Source organism: Sinohyriopsis cumingii, chromosome 4 (genome assembly GCF_028554795.1).
Source record: "Sinohyriopsis cumingii isolate HCF-2022 chromosome 4, ASM2855479v2, whole genome shotgun sequence".
Classification (NCBI taxonomy): domain Eukaryota; kingdom Metazoa; phylum Mollusca; class Bivalvia; order Unionida; family Unionidae; genus Sinohyriopsis; species Sinohyriopsis cumingii.
In genome coordinates, this window is record NC_142964.1 from 142,553,088 (window position 1) to 142,578,909 (window position 25,822).

The 25,822-nt window shown below is 32.9% G+C and overlaps 1 protein-coding gene across 2 annotated transcripts in view; it reads right to left on the reverse strand.

Annotated features, from left to right (window-relative positions):
* LOC149802226 (vezatin-like) overlaps positions 1–25,227 on the reverse strand; it is a 43,762-nt gene extending 18,535 nt beyond the window's left edge. Inside the window, exons 1-9 of one of the 2 annotated variants that reach the window (XM_089956653.1) lie at positions 25,176–25,227; positions 19,783–19,920; positions 18,014–18,097; positions 12,903–13,063; positions 11,630–11,923; positions 8,035–8,187; positions 5,146–5,302; positions 2,103–2,193; positions 1,454–1,682 (exon numbers count right to left, since the gene is read on the reverse strand). In XM_089956653.1, coding sequence (XP_089812779.1) covers positions 1,454–1,682; positions 2,103–2,193; positions 5,146–5,302; positions 8,035–8,187; positions 11,630–11,923; positions 12,903–13,063; positions 18,014–18,097; positions 19,783–19,920; positions 25,176–25,211 — 1,343 coding nt within the window. In that variant the 5' untranslated portion in view covers positions 25,212–25,227. Of the gene's footprint in view, positions 1–1,453; positions 1,683–2,102; positions 2,194–5,145; positions 5,303–8,034; positions 8,188–11,629; positions 11,924–12,902; positions 13,064–18,013; positions 18,098–19,758; positions 19,921–25,175 lie in introns of both variants that reach the window. The other variant, XM_089956652.1, reaches the window with a different exon arrangement.
* Positions 25,228–25,822: the final 595 nt, after the last annotated feature.

The following is a 25,822-nucleotide window of genomic DNA, read 5'->3' on the forward strand; positions in this document are numbered from 1 at the left end:
CCTTATTGCTGTGTCCTCCTTATTTTGTTTTCCACAAGATGACTCCATCAAAATTAGCTGGGTTTCAGCCAAAGTTTGACTTGTGGCTTTAGCTTTGACACCTTAAATGAATATCAAGTTCCAGCATTTTCACAGTATCATGACTTTACTAGGTCTTTTTGAATTTCAACCAAATATGGCATCAAGCTTTATACTGAAATACTGATGAGTTCTCAAATGAGTTCAGTTTTCAGAGTTCCACAATGCATTTAAAGGAGTTATGGCCCATGACTGTCTGTCCTCCTTACCTTGACTTCCACAGAATAACCATTTCAAGTTTTGTTAGATTTCAACCAAATGTAGTATGTTGCTTTATACAGATTAAAGCTTAAGTTTGATTTTGATCTTTCAGAACATCATTTACAGGAGTTATGGTTCCTGACTGAATGTCTTTTTTTTACTTTGCTTTCCGCATCATAACCTTTTTAAGCAATACTGGATTTCAGCCAAATGTAGTATGCTACTTTATCTTGATAAGACCTTATGTAAATTTGATTTCCAGCTTCCAAAAAAATCATTTATAGGAGTTATAGCTCCAGACAGTCTATCCTGCTTACTTTGGATTCCACAAAATAGCTTTTAAACTTTGCTTGATTTTAACCAGATTTAGTAATGCTGCTATATCCTGAGTGAAACTGATTTTTAGCATTCTGTGACATCATTGGCATGAATTATGCCTATGATTGTCTGTCCTCCTTATTGTGGTATTCACAGCTAACATTACTAAGCTTCATGGATTTCAGCTAAATCTTGCATGCATCTTAAATGGATGAGACAATATATTAATTTAGTTTCAAGAGTTCCACATTATCATTTCAAAGAGTTATGGCCTCTGATTGCTCATTTTCTAAAATCTGCTTTCCACAACATAGCTTTACTAAAAAATGCTGGATTCAACCAAAAGCTATTATGGAATGTGAATGAATTTATTTCTAGCATTCTGCATCATTGTTTATAAGATTTATGGCCTATCAATAGCTATTGTCTCCCAACTTTGGTTTTTCAACAGAATTTTAGTTGCTGCTTCTATTTAAGGCCCTACTAAGCAATCTGTAATGAGCAGGGCCCTTTGCAATGCACTTTACTATTAACTCTAATATTCTATAATACTACATTCTCTTGCACTTAAAACTGAAAGTTTTGATGTGTAGGTTGAGCCATAAAACTTGCATAAACGCCTCCAAGAAACTAAAATTGCTTAAGTAAAATTTATGGCAAAGATATGATGCAAGGTAGACACATTTAGCTGATTATAATTTGCAAAACTTTCATGTCACAAATATTCTGCATTTATTCAATTTGTTACAACTAAATTATACAGTAAAATACTATGATTTACAAGACACTGTACTTCTGAGCAAACCTCATCAACGTAATCATCTACCTATAAAAACTCCTGTCAGTAATATCTCACCTAGATAGTGCAGCCTGCAGGTGAAGATCAAGACTATGAACTGCTACATGAAGGTCAGTAAAGGGAGAGCACTCCTTCATCCTTTTAGATGAAGTTTTGACTGGTTCATTGTCTAAAATGCTGCAGATGTGAAAATCATAAGATCTCATCACACTGGAAAGCTGTTCCTCTAAAATGCAAACCAGACTGCCAACAATATTTTCCAGCTGGCTGTAGACGGCTGGACTCACTAAAGGTAGAAAATGACTGAATAATGAGCTGAACAGGAAGATATTTCTATTTCTATGAATATTTCTATGAATATATTTTGGCAAATTTAATGAACTTTGCGTAAGGTTTAGAAGTTAACCTCTGAACATTATTGGCAATTAACTTGACACATTTTTCTTGAGACAGCTTTCAAAAGGGTCATTTTCAGGTTAAAGTAAGTTTAATTACTAAATGGCAGAAAAACTAATGGCTATCGAGCTGTACTTGTTTACAAAGTTTGTCTGCATATACAGATGGGCAGATAAACAAACATCCAAATGGTAACGTTGATGACATAAAAGCCTCCACTATTCTCAAATGGGAGGGCATTAGCAAAATAGATTAGAAATATTCTACACATTCTCATCCAGATAAAGCATGGAAAGAAAAAATTAACTACTGGCATTCTTTCCTCTGGCACGGAAATGAAAACAGAGCACAAGACGACGGATAAACTCTGACTGCTGCAGGCAGAACAATTGGTTCATTCCCTGAAATGCAGAAAAAATAAGATAATCATATTAGCATTTTATTTAACTCTGTTGAAAATTGATTCTAAAATATTTTTTAAAAAAAATCTGCAACAAGATATATGTGGTTGAGTAGACTATTACTGAATTTTTTGTATTCATGCATAGCACCAGCATTCCACCATCCTAATTGGTCCTGCATCCAACAAGAGCATATCGCACTCTTACAACTGTCATCCACAGTTGTCACAACTTTGAAAATAATATTTTTGCTTTTGAATGCTAATGAATATTTTATGAAATACAAACAATGCCATCTATTACATCACACCCTCACAATAAGATACTTCATTATAACACATTTCCTGTTGTAAGGGGGTATGATCATGGATCAATGTAGCTGCATTATTGATGTTTTCATCATGTTCATATATGTAACAAAGCATTATCATGACTATGACATCATTATGAAGATCCTAAGAATGTTTGGCCTAAAGTATTATATATATTTAACAGAGACATGTCTTGCAAATTATATCCTATCATAATAAGATATAAAAGACATACAGTAAACAAAACAGCTACAGGTTGATTAAGCATGTTTTGCCCAATCTCAAACACTTAGAACTTGATGTTAGATGTAAGCCGAACATGCAGATTGAGGGAAAGGCTGAGTTTCAAATTGGTTCAATTAAATGGCATCATTTCATTTACTGTATACTGTGTAGTACACACATTTACAAATTCTGGTACATGTTGCAGCCTTAACTTGAGCCTGGATTTTATTTTAAAGACCTTCGGATGACTCCTGGCAATGTAGGAAAGAGTAAATAAGTTCCATTGCATTACAAATGCTTTGACCATGATGCACACCCTGTCCAATTTTGGTGGCAACTGATGAGGTGTCAGACTTTGAGCTTGAGACATAAAATGCATTCTGGAAAAGAATAATAACAACCAAGTTCGGGTAAATGACATATTTTCATCCCCCATAGCACCATAGTACCATAGCACACGGATAAAAACTTACTTGAATTTGAGACTGGGCACAATTTTCCAGCAATCTAGAATAAACACCTAAAAGTAGGTAATAGCTACACCAGTTTTAGTGCATAACCATACTTCATTCCAATGTACAAATCTGGTGTCAATAAGTTTAAATATTGCAATTAAAAGAGATTGCTATTAAAACCTGAAAACAACTTTTCAGGAATGCAAAAAGCATCCTGGAAAGTAGGTAATAAAGATGTATTTTGGTGTGTGACACATCTTCGTCTTGAAATTCATCCCCATTATATGTTTTAGGTTAATAGGCATATTTAAAAAAAAAATATACAGCTTGCACAGGAAGGACTGATACACATACAAATATGCATGCGTTCCTAATGGATGGCTGCAAAGACAGATGAACTAAGTGGATCTCGATACCACACGACTTTTGAAGTGGGGACAAAATCTTCTATTGTTGATGTTATGGGCTTAATGCCATTTTTCAGAACATGATATGCTATACATGGTGGCCAGTATAATTGGGTTGGTGGAGAAAAAACCTGGGAAAACCTTGCAGGGTTCATACAGAATTCTGAATGATAAATTCAAAGACTTTTCCCAAACTTTCAAGGACCACAATAATAGATTTCCAATACTTATTGTGGCTAACATTTTTTAAATAAAAGTTATGTTGTATAAGAAAACAATGAATGCAAAATACTACAATATTGTTTAATGATGAAATTCAAACTATAATTAATCAAAAGAAAGAAAAAGGGAAAACTTGACTACATCCGAATCTAACAACCTTGGACAATTTTATTTATGATTATGGAAAGAAATTAAAATGTTTGGGTTTATTTCAACTTACAAAGACTTTTAAAGACCTCAGGGTAATCTGCTTGATTTTCCCAAACTTTCAAGGCCTTGAAAATGCAACCTCATTTTTCCCAAACTGTCAAAGACCTTCAAAGACTGTAAGAACCCTTCCTTGATAAGAAATATCAACCCATGGGCAGCTACTAGCAATACCATCTAACTTTTGAAATGGGGACATAAATTAATGAGTACTGTTCTTAAATAAGTAACTGAAAAGAGTAAAAAGCAACAAGCTTCGTAAAATTCAACAAAAAATTTATTTCCCTAGAATACAAAGTAAAAATGTAATAAAAAGGCACTTACATTATTGAGTATTAAATCCCAAATAATCCTAGAATTACAGACTCAATTCCTAATAATTTAAAGCCCTGAATAAAATTCAGCAGAAGTCCAAAGGAAATCCAAAACTGAAGGTGCTGCTGTGTCTGTGGTAGGTGTTGGTGTGCTAAGTCTTTTGTTGAATCACAGTAATATAATTCCAGGTTTGAATTCACTTTAAATTCCAGCGAATGTCTCTATCCAAGAATTTTATCAGAGCACTTTTGTATTTCCAGAGAAAATAATCACTTGAATTCAATAATCTGAAGAGATTCAAGCCCGAAATAATACTGGACACAACAAATAATACAACTTGACTGTGCCATATCTTAAAGCACGAATGAAAAATCCTCTCAGTTACAAGATTATATAGTTCTTTACTTGACCTCAGGTCACAATTAGCATTTTCTTTAAAAAAAAACTATTACTTAATGGAAATTGATTTTCTAAAATGATCATGATGTTTACAAAATAAAATTGTTAGTTATTATTAGAAACCAGAACCTGCACTATTTCAAATACACTAAGGAAATTCCAAAACTTAGACCTAGACCCAAATAAACATATTTACTTCTATTAATAATTCTGATTTTAAACCCATACATATAATAATTTAGCTCTGTACTAGTTGTTTACAGAATAAAATTTTACAAAAATCAATTCAAGTCAAACATGAATGAACTCAATTTTAGATAAGGTCAAGTCCAACATACAATGTTACATTACAATAGCATGTAATGAAATATAAAAATTAAATATACGTAACAGTAATATACATAACAGTACCTTCAAAGCTGCAATAGAATAGCCATCAGTTGCCGTGTATAACTCTGTGTCTGCTGTATCCTTCTCTCCAGAAATCTGCATACATGGGCCATACTCGGAGAGTGGAATATAGGCTAAATAATGGTTGATACTATCAAACTCAACACTGACTGGACAGCTAGTGCTAGATAAGGTTAACAAAGATCCATCCTCAGTGTTTGACAAATCCTATAATACTCAATCTGCACCAAATAAAGATTTTCATCAAATTCTGTAAAAATCTTTTTTCCATCCAAACTGTATAACATTTTTGGGCAACTGACAAAATTTACTTGCACAGAAAAACTGTCAGCACCTTCTCTCTATTTTGAACAATATTTCAGTAATATGATTAAATGTGCTAATATTATTTTAATAACTTATGGAATTTGTCAAGAATTTTTATATTGCAAAAAATATAGTGAGCTAGGTAAGTCTAGTCTTTGACCCCATAGGTCAAAAGCACCAAAGGAACAAAATGAATATTATGCTTACCTACATGAACATTAAGATATACAAACAACTTAATCCATGACAAATTAATAACTCATTTACATGCTAAAGAACTCATTGATTTTTTTATTGTTCATTCAATCCAACAGTTGGTTTATGATTGTTTTCAATGCTAAAAAATACTGATTTACTCAGAAAAAAATGTTGATGTACTCAAACATAAATTGGGGCTTGGAAAGCATAGTTGCATTACACTGTGAAATGATGGAGTATTTAAGATTGATAATAGAGGTCCAAAAAATTTAAAATCACTAAAATATTTAGAGTTTGGTAATCACTTTCTTCTGCTACTCTTAGCTGAATATCCACAAGTAAGGGTCATTACACAGAAACTGGGAAAAAGTACCCAACTGGCTATAAAACAAGAGACACACATCACTAACTGCATATAAAATAATGATAAATGAGTATTTAAAAATGTATAGACTGGTGTACATTTTCTTGCTATATTCTTACCTATCTTCCCAAGCAAGGGTCACTCCATAGACAGACTAGGCCACTAACCCATTAACCACACATAAAATAACAGTTGAATAAGTATTTACAAATTAATCCAATTTGCACAGGTCAAAGATCACAGACTCCTTTTATTATATGCACAAAGAAAAAGTATATTGGCAAGTGAATCTTTTCAGTATGGCACAAATCACACAACTTTACCATGACAGAAATCCTGCATGGTCATTTGATAGCAGTTTATAAATCACTCAAGATTTCCAAACGGAATGTATGCTTTTTGTTGACATTATGGCAACAATTTTCACAAGACTTTTTTGAGACTTAAAATTTATCAGAATTTTTGTTTAATTACAGAGACAAAGATGTTGTAATACATCATTTTTAGGTGTGGGGTAAGTACAACACTCCATGATCATTGCTAGTGTGCACTATTCATTTTTGTGACCCTGATGCATATCAAAGCAATTCTCCCAAAATCATCCTGTTGTTGGGACAATGATGATTCATGACTTGGATAATTAATGACAGATAAATGAACACATATATATGTTTATGATTTAATTTAATTGTTTGTTTGTTAGTTTTAATTTTTTTATTCCATTACATACTATTGTAATGTAACTTTATTTACTGGAATAGAGTTCAGTTTGGACTGATTTTTTTTTAATTTTCAAAGAAAACAACTAATAATAGAAACTTTGCATCTAATGCTGACTTAGTTCCTGACCTTGGTTCAGAACCAGTAAGAGTTGTAGTAAACAAATATTTTTATTTTTATTTTTATTCATTCTCAGAGTAATATTCGTAAAGTGGAATCAAGGCCATACTTGGAGTATGTGACATATAACATGTGTTTATTGTTACAAACTTTTCATTTTCCCAGAAGGATGAACTCTTGACTTCCATATGGGAATATGTTTTGTGTTCTAGTTAGATTTTTTACTAATGTTTTGAGAAAGAATTGTCATTCTTGCCTTAATACTTGAGAAGTTAAAGTGTTTTATGTTGTGACCAGTTTTGGGCTAATTATTTTGTTTTCTTCAATTTAATGGGATTTCAAATTTGTTTTCCCTGGAAATACTAGTGCTCTAAATTAATTCTTGAACATTTATCAAAATTTATACAGAATTAAAAATATTATTTTTTGTGATTCAACAAAGGACTACAGCATACATCATCACCTTCCATTTTGGATTTCATAAGGATTCGAACTCAGCTTCATTAGGACTTTTTATTACTAGGAGTTCTATTTTTTAATTATTGGATTATTTTTAGATTTGATTTGTAAAACAGTAAGTTCTTTTTCTCATTTTTACCTTGTTTTTCTAGGGAAATAAATTATTTGTTAAATTTTACAAAGCTTGTCATCTTCACTCTTTTTTTGTTACTTTTGTAAGAGCCTAAACACGTAACTATATATAAATATATATATATATATATATATATATATATATATATATATATATATATATATATATATATATATATATATATATATGCATGACAAATAACATGTGTTTATTTATATTTATATACATATATCCCCATCCAATGTTTTAAAAATTTTGGAAAACATTTACAAGGGATATCCTTGTCTGATAATACACATATCCCCTACTTCTTGACAAATTTATTAGGGTCTGATTTCTGTCTTAATATGAGAGACTGTATTGAAAGCTCATATCCAATGAAGACATCAAAGCTGGAACACAAGACAATTGGTTAAACATATATATATATATATATATATATAAACCTGTTTCAAATACTTTCACTGTATCAACACAATGTACGATTAAGTGAAAGTCAGATAAAGTTGAGCAGACTGTACTTGTAATAATAACATCTAATACAATAATATTCATCAACACAATACGATGACATGCAGTACAAAGATACATCTCAAGAAGTTTCTGTGTTGCCTCCCTGAATTTCAACATGGCTGTTCTAGATGTAAGGAAAACTAACTTCCGCAGGTCTGGGCACTGTCTGTGCGACATCTTCCATGAATGTCCCAGCTCCATTCTAGACACTGGGCTCTGCTGGCTGACTCTGTAATAGAAAATGCTTAATTAACAACTTAATTAATTAAAAACTCTTCAACTCATGTTTTTTCTCTAGTTCTGGCAAAACATTTTAGCACCCATAAATTTCTGCAAATTTAGAGTGTTATATTCAAACTGTAATTTTAAAAAATTGTGATTTGCTAAACATAATCTATCTGGCATCAAAGTATTTATCACATATCACAATGGCTGATGTTCAGAGTTAATGGGTAAGGGAACCTTTGTCAAATGGGGTCAGAGTTAATGGGTAAGGGAATGTTTGTCAAACTGGGTTGGAGTAAATGTCTGTCAAAAAGGGACAGAGTGAGTCAGTCAGCCAGTAATGTCTGTCAAAAAGGGACAGAGTCAGTCAGTCAGGAATGTCTGTCAAACAGGATCCAGGTTAACTGATAAAGGAACATCCAAAATATAAACAACAAATATAAACTGTACATCATTAACCTGTCTTCTGTGTATGTGCTAGTAGGATGTGGTTCACTCTAGTTGTTGTTGTTGTTGGGTTTAACGCCATTTTTCAGCACACGATAGGCTATACATGGCGGCCAGTATTAATGGTGGAGGAAGAACCCGGGAAAACCCCGGAAAGAACCACCGACCCACGAGAAGCTACTGGCAAGCTTTCTCACATACCCACATTGGCTGAATCCGAGACTCGAACCCACGCAGACAGAGGTGAGATGGCAGTGATCCGTAACGAAGAGCGCGTTAGACCACTCGGCCACTCGGGGCCCCGGTTCACTCTAGCGATTACTGACCAATGGTTCTCAATGACCTAGATCTATGGTCAAGTATGCAGTTTTTAAGTAATCTATAGGATTTTTTCTTACTCTAATTGAAAGCTATCCATAAAATTTGATAAAGGAACCTTCTCAAGAACAAAAGATATGAGCATAACCTACTTTTCTTGGAGTCACAACAACCTCGATCTTTTGCCTTAAAGTCAATAGGCCTTTTGCTTATATTAAGTGCGAGCCCTCCACAAACTTTGGTCAAGGCACTTGGTCAAGAACTAAAGTTACTATGAAAACCAGTTTTCTTTTTCAGTGACATTGAGACTGACCTTTGATCCTTTGACTACTTGTTTAATGGCCTTTTTTCTTACCCAAAGTGTAAGCCATCCACAAACTTTGATGAAAGTACATGGTTGAGAAGTAATTATTTTGATCAGGAACCATTTCTATCCATAATGGTTTTGACCTTTTGACTCTTAAATCACTAGGCTTCTTCCTTACTCCAGGTGCAAGCCATTTAGAAAGCTTACTTTAGGCCTGTCATATACAAATAAAATTACTGTGTGGAAACCGTGTTTCTTTTAGTTTTGAACACAAATCAGTATGCTTCTTCCTTACTCCAAGTGCAAGCCATCAATAAAGCTTGGTCAAGGTCTGTGATATATAACTAACGTGACTGTGTCAAAGCTTCTTTTTTTAAAATAAGTTACAGTGACCTTGACCTCTGATGATTTGAAACCAAAATCAATAGACTCCTTTACCTCACTGCAAGCCATTCACAACGTTTGGTAAACACAGATGGTGAAAACTAAAGTAATTGTATGGATATAAAAAAGTGTATTGAGAATGCTGTTGTTGTTTTTATAGGGTTTATCGACATTTTTGAGCACAAGATAGGCTATACATTTCGGCCAGTATAAACAGTGGAGGAAGAACCAGGAGAAACTCCGGAAAGAACCACTGACCCACAAGAAGCTACTGGCAAGCTTTCTCACATACCCACATTGGCTGAGCCCAAGACTCAAACCAAACACAGACAGAGGTGAGGTGGCAGTGATCTGTACCAGCTAGCACTTCAGACCACATGGCCACTCGGGGCCCCTGTACAGAATGTAAAAATAGAAGTGTATACAGAATGTAAAAATAAATTGGCATACAGAATGGAAATAAAAATCAGTATACAGAATGGAAAAATAAAAATCAGTATACAGAATGGAAATAAAAAAGGCCGGACAGAATGAAAATAAAGGGTATACAGATGGATGAATGGACATGCATAATAATGATATAAACTCCACCTTTTGTAAGCATATAAAAATGTGTAATAAAACTGGAAAATTATTTTAATGGCCTACAAATCTAATAAGGTCATTAATATATAAATACTAATATTCCTGCCAAATTTCATTTATCTACTCAGAAAAATCTAAATTCAAGATGATTTGTGTTTGAAAAACAAGTATGCCCCTCCATTCCAATTTAAACTGAAACATTTAAATGAAAAATTAAGAAAATGAGAAAGCTTGCTATAATTGGGATACAAGTCTAATCAGGTTATCTACATCTTCTTGCAAACATACATATAAAATTTCATCTGAAGAGGTCATCGACATAGAAATACAAATATTTATACCAAATTTCATTTTGTCTGTCTCAAGTTGGTTTTACTTAATAGTGCTAAATGAAGGTTTCATCAACACAATGTCAAAAAAAATGGCAAAAAACTGAAATACTGTTCTAATTTTAATCAGGTCATATATATATGAATACAGATATACCAAATAGATTTCATTTGTCTCCTTCAAGTGAATTTTTGTTTAATATAGAAAAAAATTTTGTCAAAAATTTTACAGCATATAATTATGCAAATATTAGCATTTAAAAGTACTTCTGCACAACAATTGCAATACGTAAAGGTAAAATTCTAAAAATGTAAAAATTAATTGCAAAAACACTTAAGAGGATAAACACTTGCAAATAATGAAAACATGAAGTCACATAAGATAAAATAAAAAAGGTAAAGGTGGTAAAATTCCATAAAATGTATATAAAACAAACTATAAAATATGCTTAAATTTGTTATAAAAACAACACTCCCTCAAGAAAACTCCAAGACACTTTCAGCTGGTAAATCATCATAAAGTTCCTCAACTGAATTCACATACAGAAACATCTGTCTCGCAGGGTTGAAGTCATTAAACTTGACAAATACATGTTTATCATTCAGTGGACACTGTCAGTGTAGGCATTCTGTTCAATGGATGGATGGACACAGACACATCCAGAAGGTCAGACATACAGAAGGATGGACAGAAAATATATACAACTGGATTGACATAAAATGAATGCAGAAAGTCTGACACACAAATGGATTAACATAAAAAAATGCAGAAATGCCTGACATAAAGGACACAACTAAATCAAGATAGTCATTCTGACAAGTAGTGGAAGCTTATCAAGGTTAAAAAAATGTATAATTGAAAAATTTCTGTATTTGCCTGAAAATCTAATCAGGTCATCTACTTGTGACCAGAATAAACTGTGTAAAATGTAATGACTAAGTTAAATAGTTCTTGTCCTATAGAGCAAAAATGGATGTCAGATGGAGTATGTACAGAAGGACTGCAACAAAAACATATACCATCTTCTACTCTTGAGATGAGGGCATGAAAATATTACTAGTCCTAACACACTCACAATGTGAATCCTCTAGCAACTAGTTCTGTTTCCTGAACAAGGCGTATGGACTTCCGGAACAGGGTGAGTAAAGATGCATCTATTTCCAAAAATCTGTCAACCAAGTGTATCCTTTTCTCTCTCTTTCTTCTGGCAAAGAGGACATAGAGCTGATAAACCCCAAAGAAAAGGATGTAGATGATAGTCAAAATGGAAGAGATATCTGTGTATATTCTATATGGCCAGGGTAATTCAGGGTAGACAACTCTGTAGTAACAATAGGCACACACAAATGGCAGAGCCAAAGCAAAAATACTGAAATGATAAATTGCAGGTATATAAAGCATTAATTCAGAGATTGAGAAGAATCAAATTATTGAAAACACCAAAGAAAGGTTGAAGTGATTGTAATTTACATAAGATTAACTAAAAGAACATAACTAGTGAGATCCTGCTATTCACTGTAATTTTTACTATTATAAACAATAATTATAATCTTATAACCTGAATAAAATAAGTGAATTTTAATTACTAAGTTAACTTTTCTTTATGTCACCATGGAATTTATATTAACAAACTGAAACAATTTATAAGGAGTTATTGTGGTGTTTACTACAACAGTTTCAAACACCACCAATCAGCAGAAGAATGACCAAGGGTGGTAACTGCTAGAAGGCCTATTCATTGATCTAAATTAAAGCTGTCTACCTTGACATATAAGAAACTGACCTGAAAGGTGAGTGGATCTATACTTTGTTACTAATTTTAGTAACACCACAGTTTATTACTATTATTAGTAATACAAATAATATCTGGTATAAGAGACTGGGTACTTTGCCATACACATAAAGGGACTGAAATTCCACCAAAACAAAAAAATGACAACCAGTTATATGCATGGTGTCTAGGCTATCATAGATAATTAAACAGAAAAATATTAAACTTATTTGTTTCATAGGTAATCACATTATCATGCCTTTTAATGAAATTTTGAAATGTCTGGTCTGTCCTTATACGGAATCCAAATCAAATCTCTTCTTTAACCTGTTGACTTGACTCTGTATCTGCCTAAGTATAAACGTTCTGTTTGTATGTTGGTCTCTACTTAATACTGCTTATTTCTCTCTCTTTCTCTCTCAGTTCATCTATGACTCTGCCTATCAATTCCTCTGTCTGATTTAATTTCTATCAGTAACTGCATTTCACGCCATCTCTCTATCAATCAATGACATTTACTTCGCCTTCTATGTCTCTCTCTGACTAGCATAGCTTATGTAAAATGATGAGTTCTTACTATGCAGACTTTGGCAATGACATCCTCTCCAAAGCCGAAACAGACCCAGCAATGTCAGAGGACTTTGGTTCCACATATGTTTCCAGAAACTGACTGTCTTCTTCCTGCAGACTGGGACACATGCAAAGCTTTTGGACAATCACTGTGTCACAGTGCATGTCCTGAAAAAAAAAGAAATACAACACATTTAAATAAGTGTTTGACATAATTTTCATAAACATGGAATAAAATTTTTCTTCTATAATACTTTTTGGTCATAACACATAAGAACATCCATTACCTTGCAAATCAACCCTTTCCAATTGAAAAAGAACTTAACCACATCATTTGGCTTGATTTGTCAACAAAAGAGCTGCTTACCAAGACAATCGAATACATGGTCTACCAATGGCTGGAGAGATTAGTGCCAAAGCTCTTCATTCATCAATTACTATGGAAACAGAAGTACGCACTCTTCATGGCCTGTAACTGTGGAGGAGGCTTAGGAAAGAGTGCTCATATTAGGACTGGGTAAGTATTACCATATTTTATACATGTTTTCAGATGAGAAAGAAAGAAAAAAAATTAATATACTGCTGTCCTAAAACTGACAATTTTATTTCATTCAGAATCTGAAAACTAACAAAAGAACTGAAAATCCATGCCCAAGCAGCCAAACCCACATATGCCATATGTGGTTATTCCCTATGCCGCAAAGAAAATTAATTAAAAATGACATTACTTTCCTAGCTTCATGTAGTTTATTTCAGTACACAAGAAAATACAGTTCAAGCATAATGAAAAATACAACTTCACATTTGAAGTAAAAGAATCTGGTATGTTCTTATCTCTTACCATCACATACAAATCTGCATAAATATCACTTAAGAATGCTCACTAGGTATGCCATCAAAACAAAAGAAACAATGAAAATAGATATAATAAGTAAGATTTTGTCTTACAAATTAAATCATTATTGTAGTATGGTTGCTGGTAGGAGACTAGAAGGTTGGTAATAATTATTAATAAAAGAATCAATAAACTAGTCCCAATTTCTTTGGTCTGTTACTGAAACCTATAATTATAACAAAATAAATTACATTACAGTACTTATACATTCACAGCAAAATAGAAAAGCACATGAAATAAGGACATGTTTTGGGTTATTTTGTTTAAAAATGTATTTATTAATTGAAACTAATTTGAGACAAGTGACTAGATGCAGGCTGTAGTAACATCCACCTTGCAGTATTAAAGAAAATATTCCAGATGAACACGTTGACATTTTCTTATGAATAAAGGGTAACACCCTTTGAACGTTTTTACCACAGACATTTTCTACTCTACATACTAATAGAATATGAAACATCATTCTCCACATTGCTGACACTTTGATTCTGTGTATACTCTCCTCTCTGATCTTGTCTATGAATTCAAAACCATGTGGCAGTACTTCTTAACAGGTTAGTTTTATAAGATATATAAAACAGTGAGGAACAATATACCAAGCTCATATATGTGACCACTTATAACATGAGATGGATTACTATTATTTGAAATTATATTTAATTACTGATATCAATTAGATTTAATTACTGATATCAATTAGATTTAATTACTGATATCAATTAGATTCAATTACTAATATCAATTAGATTTAATTACTGATATCAATTAGATTCAATTACTAATATTAATTGATTTAATTACTGGTATCAGACGAAGGATTACAGTAAAGCTTGCAAGAAAGCAGAGATGAATAGTACAAATAAATGCTGAAGACAAATAATAAATAGAGGATCTCAAATGGGTAATGATTTAATATTGAATTTATGAAACGAGTTGAATAATGTCCAGCTTTTTTGAGCTGGACATTACTTAACAAGTTTCATAAATTTAATATTAAATCATTAATCATCTGAGATTCTTTTTATCACAAAGTTTTTATTTCAGTAGAAATTATTTAAATAGAAAGAAGAACAAATAATTTTGTTCATTCTGACAGAGACTGTACCTTTCATTTGTTGTGCATAAAAATAGTCCCAAACAAAGTTGAAATAGTAAAAGTAGATCATACATTTTAGATAACTGTAAATCAAAGAAAAAGCATCCATCCAAATAAACAAAACATTTTAAAAAGACAAAATGTCCAATGCGTGTGATGTCACATTGTCTGATATGGTGCACAGTACCAGTTTGAGTTGGCATACACAACACAGTGCCAGTGTTTACCTTGAAATTCTACATCACAACTAAACATTACATTGTTGCAATATTTCTGTGAAAAGAAGATTACTGAATGCAGAAATAATCATATTTACTGTAATGTATTGGTGACCAGATATTTACAGTACTTGATTTGGAACATTAGACTGTACAGAAAACGTAAACAAATCTATTTTTGAATCAGACTTGCATCGCATATTTACCGTGTAAATATGCTGTGGTTGGATAAAGTTCTGTCAGTTGGGGTTTATGTCTACATTTTTCTGTAAACAAAGGTGAGTTTATTTACTTCTGTAAGTTCACACTTAAACCATGCTTGTATATAGGGTGGATTCCATGCTACAGATATACTGTCCCTCCACCCCCACTCCCGCTATCAACTGAGAAATACCCGTAGTTTTACTTGTTGTTATTGTTCTTGTCTTGGGGGGTTTTAACCATTTTTCATCTTATATGTTATACATAACATAACAATTCCCTGTAGAGGTAAATTGGCCATATTGAAACAGATGAGACCATTTTGACCCAATTCCCTTTTGCAACTTGATCAAAAAATGACAGCCAAAAATATTCATTCAAAACAAATCATTCTAGATGGTGGGGTTAAAAAAGTTTTCCCATGATCGCAGCCAATCAGTAAAGAGGATACTGCACAATAATTTCATGGCCTTATTCGGACCAATCAGAATCACATAAAGTGATATTTTAATGTGTGGTAATATCAAAAATATGAAACTGCACATACTACAGGAAAACTGTACAGACTATGTGATAAATGGGAATTAATGCATCTTTTGACAAGAACTGTCATTATTGAGGGATTAATGTCATCATTTATGCTGCAGTTGATGTTTATGTCCCAACTACTCACAAGTGAAAGAAATATTTTCTTTTATGATTCTGTCATTAGAAATAAATTGTTGCGGAAGACAGTAATCATTTTTATTACCTTTTTGTTGTTTCCAAACTACACTATAACTGTTCATATATAAAAAATCTAGGGATATAACACTGGAAACTGTTGATTCAGTAAGTGATTATTTAAAACATGTTGGCACTTGGATGGGAAATTAATTAGGGAATATGTTTCCAATGAATATGCATTGGTATGTTGAAACGTAAAATCTTCCCCACCAACAATACTATGGAAGTTATTTTGTCCCCAGGGTCATATTATCTGCTTCTGGCATGAATACTACATATTCTGCATGTACAACATTGCCAAAAATCTGTCATATGGCAACACTGCCAAAAATCTGTCATATGGCAAAAAAGGTTGAGGTGGGGTCTTGTGTGTCACACAAGTCAAAGTGAAGCATATATTGAGAGTCCATCCTTTGAAGAAAAAATATCTATAAAAAATCGTTGTGTGACTGGTCCACATGGGCCAAATATAATATCTGTACTGACTTTGCAGACTGCTTAGTTGCTGTCATAACTGGAAGAAAATAGGTAGCACAGCTGGCATAAAATGACACTGCATTTGTTGGAGGGGAGAATTGATGGAAAAAATTGCAGGGCCTTTTCCTCCACTGTCAACTACCCAGCTTCAAGTGATTGTGACATTAGGAAGTTAACCACTAAGGCAATGCCAGCAGCAGGGCTGTACAATATCCACTAACTCTGAAGTTCACTTTCTGGCTGTCTTACTAGAACAGATGCAAGTGCTGATTCAGCAATATTACTATTTAATGAAAGGGATGGTGTGTCAAGAGTACTGCCAACTTTGTTAATAGAAAACCCATCCAATTCACAAGAGGTTTGTTTTTCATTTATTTAGATCAAACTCATACAAGTGCTTTGCTCTCATATTTGATATTAATAAATGCTTACCAGTGGAAGAGCAGACTGGTTTCAGTTTTGTAATTACATACAACTCATGTCAGACGGGTCACAGAATACATTCTGGAAAACAACCTTTCACAAGATCAAATTTAGGTCATTTACACTGTCACCTTTGAAATTTCTATAACAGCTGGGGAAGCAAAAATGTGTAGTTCTTGCCTTACTGGGCAAGGAGATTTATAAATATTTGTTAAGACTTTATAATACAGACTTCAAAAATGTGTAGTTCTTGCCTTACTGGGCAAGGAGATTTATAAATATTTGTTAAGACTTTATAATACAGACTTAAAAATAAGAGTTAACTAATGCGGGCACAATTATAACAGACACAGTAAATAAGGTATCCCTAAAAATCAGCCTGTAGAGAGTTGTCAATATTGTGACTTTTGGGGGTCCTCAGGAGCCAAAACTGGAGTTATCAATATAAGGTCTTTTGGGGGTCTTCAAGGTGGAGCTATCTAAATAGGGACTTTTTGGGATATTCAGGAGCCAAAATGACCCCCAATCCCAATGAGAAAGATTCATGTGGAATACCCATGTTTGTTCTTTAAAAATGGTCTAATTCTTTACTAAATGAAGTAGCCAAGCAACATTCTCACTTGTCCAAGAAAAATCCCTGCAATTTAATGATGTGAAATTAGAGTATTTGTGATTAACACTGTGAGATTTATGAATCAACTGAAGCTTACAAGATGATACTGTTAAAGTCAGCATTTTCACACAATCAAATTTTGACCAGACACATTTACATACCAAAATATTGCTAATATTGGAGATCTGAATTGATTTTTTTATTATAGATATTTTGAATAAAGCCAAACACTAAATGAATGCCAACCATTTTGTCCCAAGAAGTATCCACAGTATGCCCATCCATAGTAATTTTTTATAACTGATAGTCGATTGAAATAGGAATTATTACATCACATACAGGAGGAGACAAGAACAAAATAAATCACAAGAAGAAAGAAAGATATATGAACAAAAAGACGGAGCAATAATTGACTTAAAAATATTCATTGTATTACTTAGTGAAATTTGGAGAAAATGCCAATACTTACAAGAAAAGAGCAATCAAGTGGTTTGGATTTGATGTGCTTCCATAACTTTGTGATGTGACTGAAGACTTTTCCTGTAACACAGCCCTATTAACATAAGACGAGGGGTTACAGTCACTGACATTATAAAGTAGCTCTATGAAACAAAAATATAAATCACAATATATATAGTACATGAGCTCTTAGCAGGACTGTTTACTGTTTATACATACTACATGTTATGGAGGTTAAGCTTTTTGTTTTTGCTTTGATTTGTTTCTCAAAGATTACAGAAAACTGTGTTTTTTAAAACACGACCGTGTCTATGTTTGAGAGTAAAAACTCATATTTTTAGCATGACATATCATGTTAAGACAGGTGATATATATATATATATATATATATATATATATATATATATATATATATATATATATATATATATATACAAGCAATAAAAGATTAGATTTTTCAAGTACATTGGAGTAGAATTCAGTGGGGAAGTCCACATCAGATAATAATTACGGTGATATTGATTAACTGTTAATTAGTCACACTGGCTTTATGCCTGTTTGTTTAAGTCTATCCTTTAGACATGGCTGACCAAAATATTAAAAAAAAGGAACATACCAGGGAAAATGAGGCATGAGATGGAGATGCATTACAGGGAGAATGGTCAGCAATTTTGAGAATTTCAAGCATATCTGACCCAAAAGCAAGGGTCCTCAAGAGCCCTATACTCCTGCATTTTCCCAGAATTTTTAACCCTCTGCACCAATAAATCAAATATGTTTGTAAGCACTTCCAATGCATCCTGAACCTATAAATGCTAATCTTGAACACCCAAACATTCAAGGATTATGCATCTTGAGGACCTTAAAAAACTAGCTCTGAACCTTTAGTCATCAGAAACAGCGAATCTAGTGTCTGTACATTTTATGAACAAATTCTAAGATACAATTCCTAGCCAGCAGGACAAATAACTACATGAACAGAAATAACAAATTTTCATATTTAAAACATGATGATCAATCATAAAGTGAGGATTTGAATGAAACTGGAAGATAATAATAATTAGGTCAATAAGATTTACTAAAAATAAAGTTTTACTGAATGTGATGATTGTTGCCCATTAATGACTCCCTCTTTTGTCACATCCAGTTTTCTTATCAAGACTTCCTATTCCTGGAGACTGAGGGTACATTACTCCCATAGTCAAGGACCTAGATAGCTCACAAAATGTGAATACATGTAATTTTAACAAGCCTTTCACATTTTAATGATACAGTGATATATTGTAGGTTTTGTTTTATAAATGGATTGTCTCCCCTTTTCATGGGTACCTGGTTATGCCATGGAAGTTAGTGATTATCTATCTAATCAATAAGTTAGTGATTATCTATCTAATCAATAAGTTAGTGATTATCTATCTAATCAATAAGTTAGTGATCATCTATCTAATCAATAAGTTAGTGATTATCTATCTAATCAATAAGTTAGTGATTATCTACCTAATCAATAAGTTAGTGATTATCTATCTAATCAATAAGTTAGTGATTATCTATCTAATCAATAAGTTAGTGATTATCTATCTAATCAATAAGTTAGTGATTATCTATCTAATCAATAAGTTAGTGATTATCTATCTAATCAATAAGTTAGTGATTATCTATCTAATCAATAAGTTAGTGATTATCTATCTAATCAATAAGTCCATGAAGCACTGAGTTAATAATCTATTGGTTGAATATAAAAAGAAGTACACTTACAATCAAATTTGCATTTACATGTACCTCTGTCCAATTTTGAGTCACTGATTGATACTGTGCCACAGACCCTGTGACTACTACATTAGAACCATGTTTGGGTTCTGAAGGAACATCTGAAACAGACACTCCTGCATCCAAGAGATGGTTGTATAATGGAGATCCCTTAAAATGGAAATAACAGACATGATGTAAAGAAAACATACCAATGCAGACTTAAAATTACATGAAAAGTGAGCATCAAGGATTTGTTTCATACAACTCAAAATATATTTCATCCAAAAAATAAATTGCTGCTTGCTCATTTCTTGATATAGCAGTAGATTGCTATTTCAAATAATTTTGGGTCCATACATTCATTTACTATGGTAAAGAAATTGTCTTAATGAAATAATGTACTGGAGCCCAAAGTTGTTATAGCTGCAAATTCACTATACCTATATTTATTATGTACTTCATAATGAAATATTAAATATATCAACCCTTATGTTATTCAAGGTTATATTCCATATTCAGCACCAGTTACAGCATAAAACTGCACCAGAAGATAGAGCCACTAAAAAGTTAATAGAATTGTTCAAGAGCTGTCTTGAAGATCTCTACTGTTTGCATGCACACAACACTCACTAGGATGATTCCAGTCCACAACTGTTTTTACGAAGAAAGAATTTCCAAATTGTTCTGTTCTACAAAGCTCGATCCCGAAACGTCTACTGCTATTTGTTTCTTGTTTTTCTACAATGTTTATAGTTTCAAAATTAAGGAACGATCTGGCTTTAATTTGGTGTTTTTGTCCTAATGGTTTTTAAAATATATTTGGCATGAGAGCCGGCACCAACCCCTCGACTACTTTATAGAGTTATGTAAGAGGAATCCTATATAGCCTGTCTTGGAGTGTTGGTATACCTTTTCAGTTAACATTTTGGTAATGCAGCCTGCTTCACTTGTTTTGTTATCACCAGATACAAATCTTTCTGCCTGGTGTTGGACTTTCTTGATTCTATCAACATCCTTAGTGTAGTACGGATTCCAGACGACATAACCATACTTGAACACGAATCTGATGAGTGCTAGATAGACAGTTTGTCTACATCTATGTGGACAGTGTGTGCGGTTTCTTTTTAGAAATGCTAATGTAGTGTTTGTTTCTTGGTCGATATGATAATATGTGATTCCCACTTGAAGTCATCAGACAATGTTAGTCCTCTGACTTCTTGTTGTATGTGATTTTTGAGGTAGGATTTAGTGGCACCAAAAGTCATCCATCAATCTGTCACCCATTTTTTGAGGGCTCTGAGCTCATTCTGGATGGTATGGTGGTCACTTTGGTTTTGAACTGTTCTGTAAACGAGTCAGTCATCTAAAACAGTCTGAAAGATCATTCATATGACAAAGAAAACGGAGTGGTCCCAACATGGTTCCCTGAGGGACACCGGAGTCTTCAGATGATTCTCCATCTACCACTACTTGCATGTGTAGCTTTGTCAAGAATATCTCTAGCCAGCAGTGTAGTGGCCCAGTGATTAAATAGTTTTCCAGCTTGAAAGTAATTTTGAAAAGTCTAATATCAATGTGTTGGTTTGTATTCCTTTGTCAATTTTTTTAAAGTAGGTCATGCATTGTTGTAAGAAGTTGCATTGAGCAGGAGTATACCAATCAAAAGCCATGGTTCAGTTTACACCTCTCCCTTGATAACTTGCGCACAACAGAGTCCACAAACACAGACTGCACTATAAGCGAGGCACGAGTTACCGAGGGACCTCCAAAATTTGAAAAATATCGCTCTGACATCGAGAAAACTGTGGGGGTGGGTGGCATTAGGGAGCTGGGCTATTTTTTTACTCAATCCTCATTTTACAATCACGTCAATAATAATTTTTAATAACGTGCTTTTTCTGATGAAGTTGTTCATTATTCTGTTTAAATAACATTTATTTTCAAAATGTCCAACATATGAAAGATAGTTCAGACTGGTTCCAACAACCAACACATACATGCGAAAAAATCTGTGGATTGCATCACTGCTTTTTGTTTTCTTGATGAGCCTAGTTCCTGATGTGGTGTTTACTATTATACTGCCAAATCGGGAGTCCACAGGGCAGGGAACTAGACTAACTGTTGATACACCACCAAACAAGATTACTTTTTTAAAAAAAACACAACATATTTTGTGAGACAAATCGTCGATGTTGAAACTCAATTTTTGTATTGCTCAATTAGTACAATATTGATGTCGTAAATTAATTAATTAGAATTAAAAAGGAAACTTCTTATCATCCTTGAGGATATCCCTAAGTGCCAGTTCAAGAATTCTCTGAAACTCGCTTGCCCACAATGGTCCGTATCTGTGAAATCAAGCTCTTTATTTTACGAAGTATTCATTTCGCTTGGCTGTCTTGTTATCATTGATCACAGTTATGAAAGAGTCAGTTAATTTAAGGTAGTTTATGTTACATACACAATAACATTTATAAGTGTTCAATTGATCAAATGAAGTGAGTTCACCCAACATACAAACAGGGCCACTAGATTTTAAGTTTGTAGGATTTTCGTGCCTTTTAACTTTTCTTTTATTCCACCTCCTTTATTTGATTCAAAAGACATAATTAACATGATAATACAAAGGAGGCCAGCTTTTAATTCAGTGCAACAATACAACAAATACTTCTGAAAGTCAGTTATCAAAACATGGTCGGCACTTATTTTTTTTCTCTGAGAAACGCTTGCAGACATGGCTGTTACGGTAGATCGATGCATTTATGTTTAATTACAAGAGGACACATTGCATTTATGATGATTACACTTAAAAGGAACTAAAAGACAGAACTAGAACACAAATTTCAATTGATAAAAAATTATTTAATTTGTATTTATTTATTAAAGTACTGCCTCCTCCAGGAATGAGTGACATTTTCATTGATCAAAATTTCCTTACATATCGTTAATTGCGGTGTACTAGGAATGTCGTTTGGAAAGAAAATGTAAAAAATTGTATGACCTGTTTTTAAATTTGATATTTCATAGTACTGATTCAAATTTCCAGGTCTTATCTACCATTTTCGACGATAAAACGAGCAATACATCAAAGTTTCCGTTATTAATTTTGATAGCAATTTTCTTCAAGTTCAACAAATAGGGATCAATTTTTGGGGTATTTTCTGGTTTAAAATCGGGATCCATGCCAGACCCCATGTTATAAGCGGGTTCATCAGTTATCAGGGCACAAGTTATTTTGGATGTGGTGTAGTTAAAATATTATTTATTTCCAGGTGGTTAAGAAGATGCTTACAAATTATATGTTTGAGAAGTTTAAATGTGACTGATGTAAGGGAAACTGGTCTGTAATTTTCTGCAAGAAGTAAGTCTCCTTTTTTGAACACAGGGGCTATATTTGCATTTAGCCAGTCTGCTGGTAAACTTCAGAGTCAATTGACAATTGGAAAATAGCTCCCACTCCAGGGGCAAGTTGGTGGCTGCAATATTTTAGGATTAAGTTATCAATGTTGTCTGGTCCACTTGCTTTGGAAGTATTTATATTTGACAACAGTTTTTCAATGCTTTCTGTTGTTACTGTAACGCTTGGTAGTTAAGGTTGTATTTGTAAGATTTTTTCATTTCTGGCACAGTGTTGGAAATGGCTTTGGTGAAAACTGATTTAAATTGGTCTACAAGTATTTGAGCTTTTGTTTTGCTGTCATTTACTAGAATCCTTTTTTTCCTCAGTGGTGGTATGCCAAAGTTGTCATGTTATATATATATATATATATATATATATATATATATATATATATATATATATATATATATATATATATATATATATATACACACTGCCATGTCAGCCAATTCTGCTCGTTTGGTAATTCTGCACAATGATACGTCATTTTTGTAAACATTGGATCACGTACTATATTGGGTCAAAAATCCATTTTGTATCCAGAATGAACAATCGTATATTAATTAAGAAAAGTGATATTCATAAAGTCTACAAAAATATCCCACATTTAGACTCGAAATGCACATAAAAATGTGATTTCTAAATGGCAATGTGAAGACCCACTCCATGACCTTCTTGAACCTGTAACCCAGAAAATTTGATTTACTATGCATTATTTAGAATAATACAAATAAATACATTATATAAAAAATGGAAATGTGTGCCTTAAAACAAAACTGTATTTTAATCCAAGTTTCCAATTTTGCAAGAAGTTGTCCCACATGTACAAAATCATCTGCTACCCAACGTGTCTACTTGTCGCTAGAACATCAATTATAACAAATTCCTCAGTGTATAGTCTGTTTCTAAATTCTGTAGTAATTTTTCTCCATAACAAGTCGTTGTAATCACATTACATCTTATTCATTGTTGTTTCTCTTCCACGTAATAGCTTATTATTCATAAAATGTTGAAGTTTACTAACTTTTTTGCAAGATCGGTTTAGTTTGCTTAATACCTCTTGCCATTTATTGGCACTTTTACATTGAACTTTGTAAAACTAGCTATAAACCTGACCTAATTACTCGACTAAACTGCTGACAGAAACAGTCCAAAGTAATATATTTCATTTATGTAGCCCAAATGGATAAACTTAACATCTTTTCAAAGCTATGCGCAGAATAGGCCGACATATCGCGAGTCAGGAAAACAGGGGGGTGGTATCCTTTGTGTCCAAAAATTAATATTATTTTGAACAGAATATTCTGCATCTTTTCAAATGGTAAGTATTGTTGTATTTTATTTTGGTCAATCACTTGAATTCCGTATGCGCTTTGCTTCAATATTGGAAATGAAAAACTTAGGTGCGCAGAAATGCCTGACAGCAGTGTATATATATAAGCAGTGTATATATATGTATGTATGTTTGTATGTATGTATGTATATATATATATATATATATATATATATATATATATATATATATATATATATATATATATATATATATATATCCATATCCAGAATGGCTTAGTTTTTATTGTCTAGTCCTTTTTGGATAGTATTATTTATATGGTTGGTCTCTGCTAGTCTGAACTGTTATTTGCACTGTTTCTGAAATGATCTGTATACAGTCCACTGGTTTGTCTTTTCAGCTCGGTTGTAAAGTCTTGATTTACGTTTTACCATTCTCATTCTCCTTCCCCTCCCTTAATCATTATATCGGATTCAACCAGTCTGTGATGATTCTTTATGATTTCGATAGTCTGTCTCTAATCCATTCAACAACTGAACCTGTGATACAGTCGAAGAATTAAAGTACCATGGTAGCTCGAAAATACGTTATACACGTAAAGTCCAACATGAATCTTATTTGTGACTAGATTCTGTTCTTTATTTAGCTTAAATCGAAACATATTTATTTTATAAGTACGAAAACGGTCATCATGCAAATAGCAGTATTAGTAAATGATCATAACGAAACCTGAAATACGACGTCTTCGTCCTCGTCTTGGTCCATTTCTGCAACCGGAACTTGATACATTTCGCACCTCCAATTCATGCACTCAGTCTAACTATATCTATTAACCAGCAATATAAACTGCACAACGGAACTTAAATACCAGTTACAGACAATCTCAGGTACAATATGAAATTGGGAATGAATGAACTTTTTAATTTTGTAATCTACGTTTATCCCAGTCATTAGGACACAAGGATTAAAGGTACAATTTCACAAAATTCTTCAACAAATTCCTTACAGGTTGTGTATCAGCCACTATTTACATAAAAGTTGCCTCAGTCTCTAACAAAACAATTTCTTTTATGAACCCATTGACATGTACAAGGTATAACATGGATTTTCATATGAGTACTGTGTTACATCAGTTAATAAATCTGCACAATATTTTTTACAAATATTAAATTATGTAATAACATCTGATGTCATTTGTGATGTCATGACATCACTGACAGTATCAAAAGCAATGGGTAATGGGTCTGGACATTGGCAAAAGTAATGGGTATAGGTATTGTGAAAATGGGAAATGAGCATAAGCATTGTCAGAAGTAATGGGTAATGGGTATGTGTTTTATCAAAAGTAATGGGCAATGGGTATGGGTATTGGTACA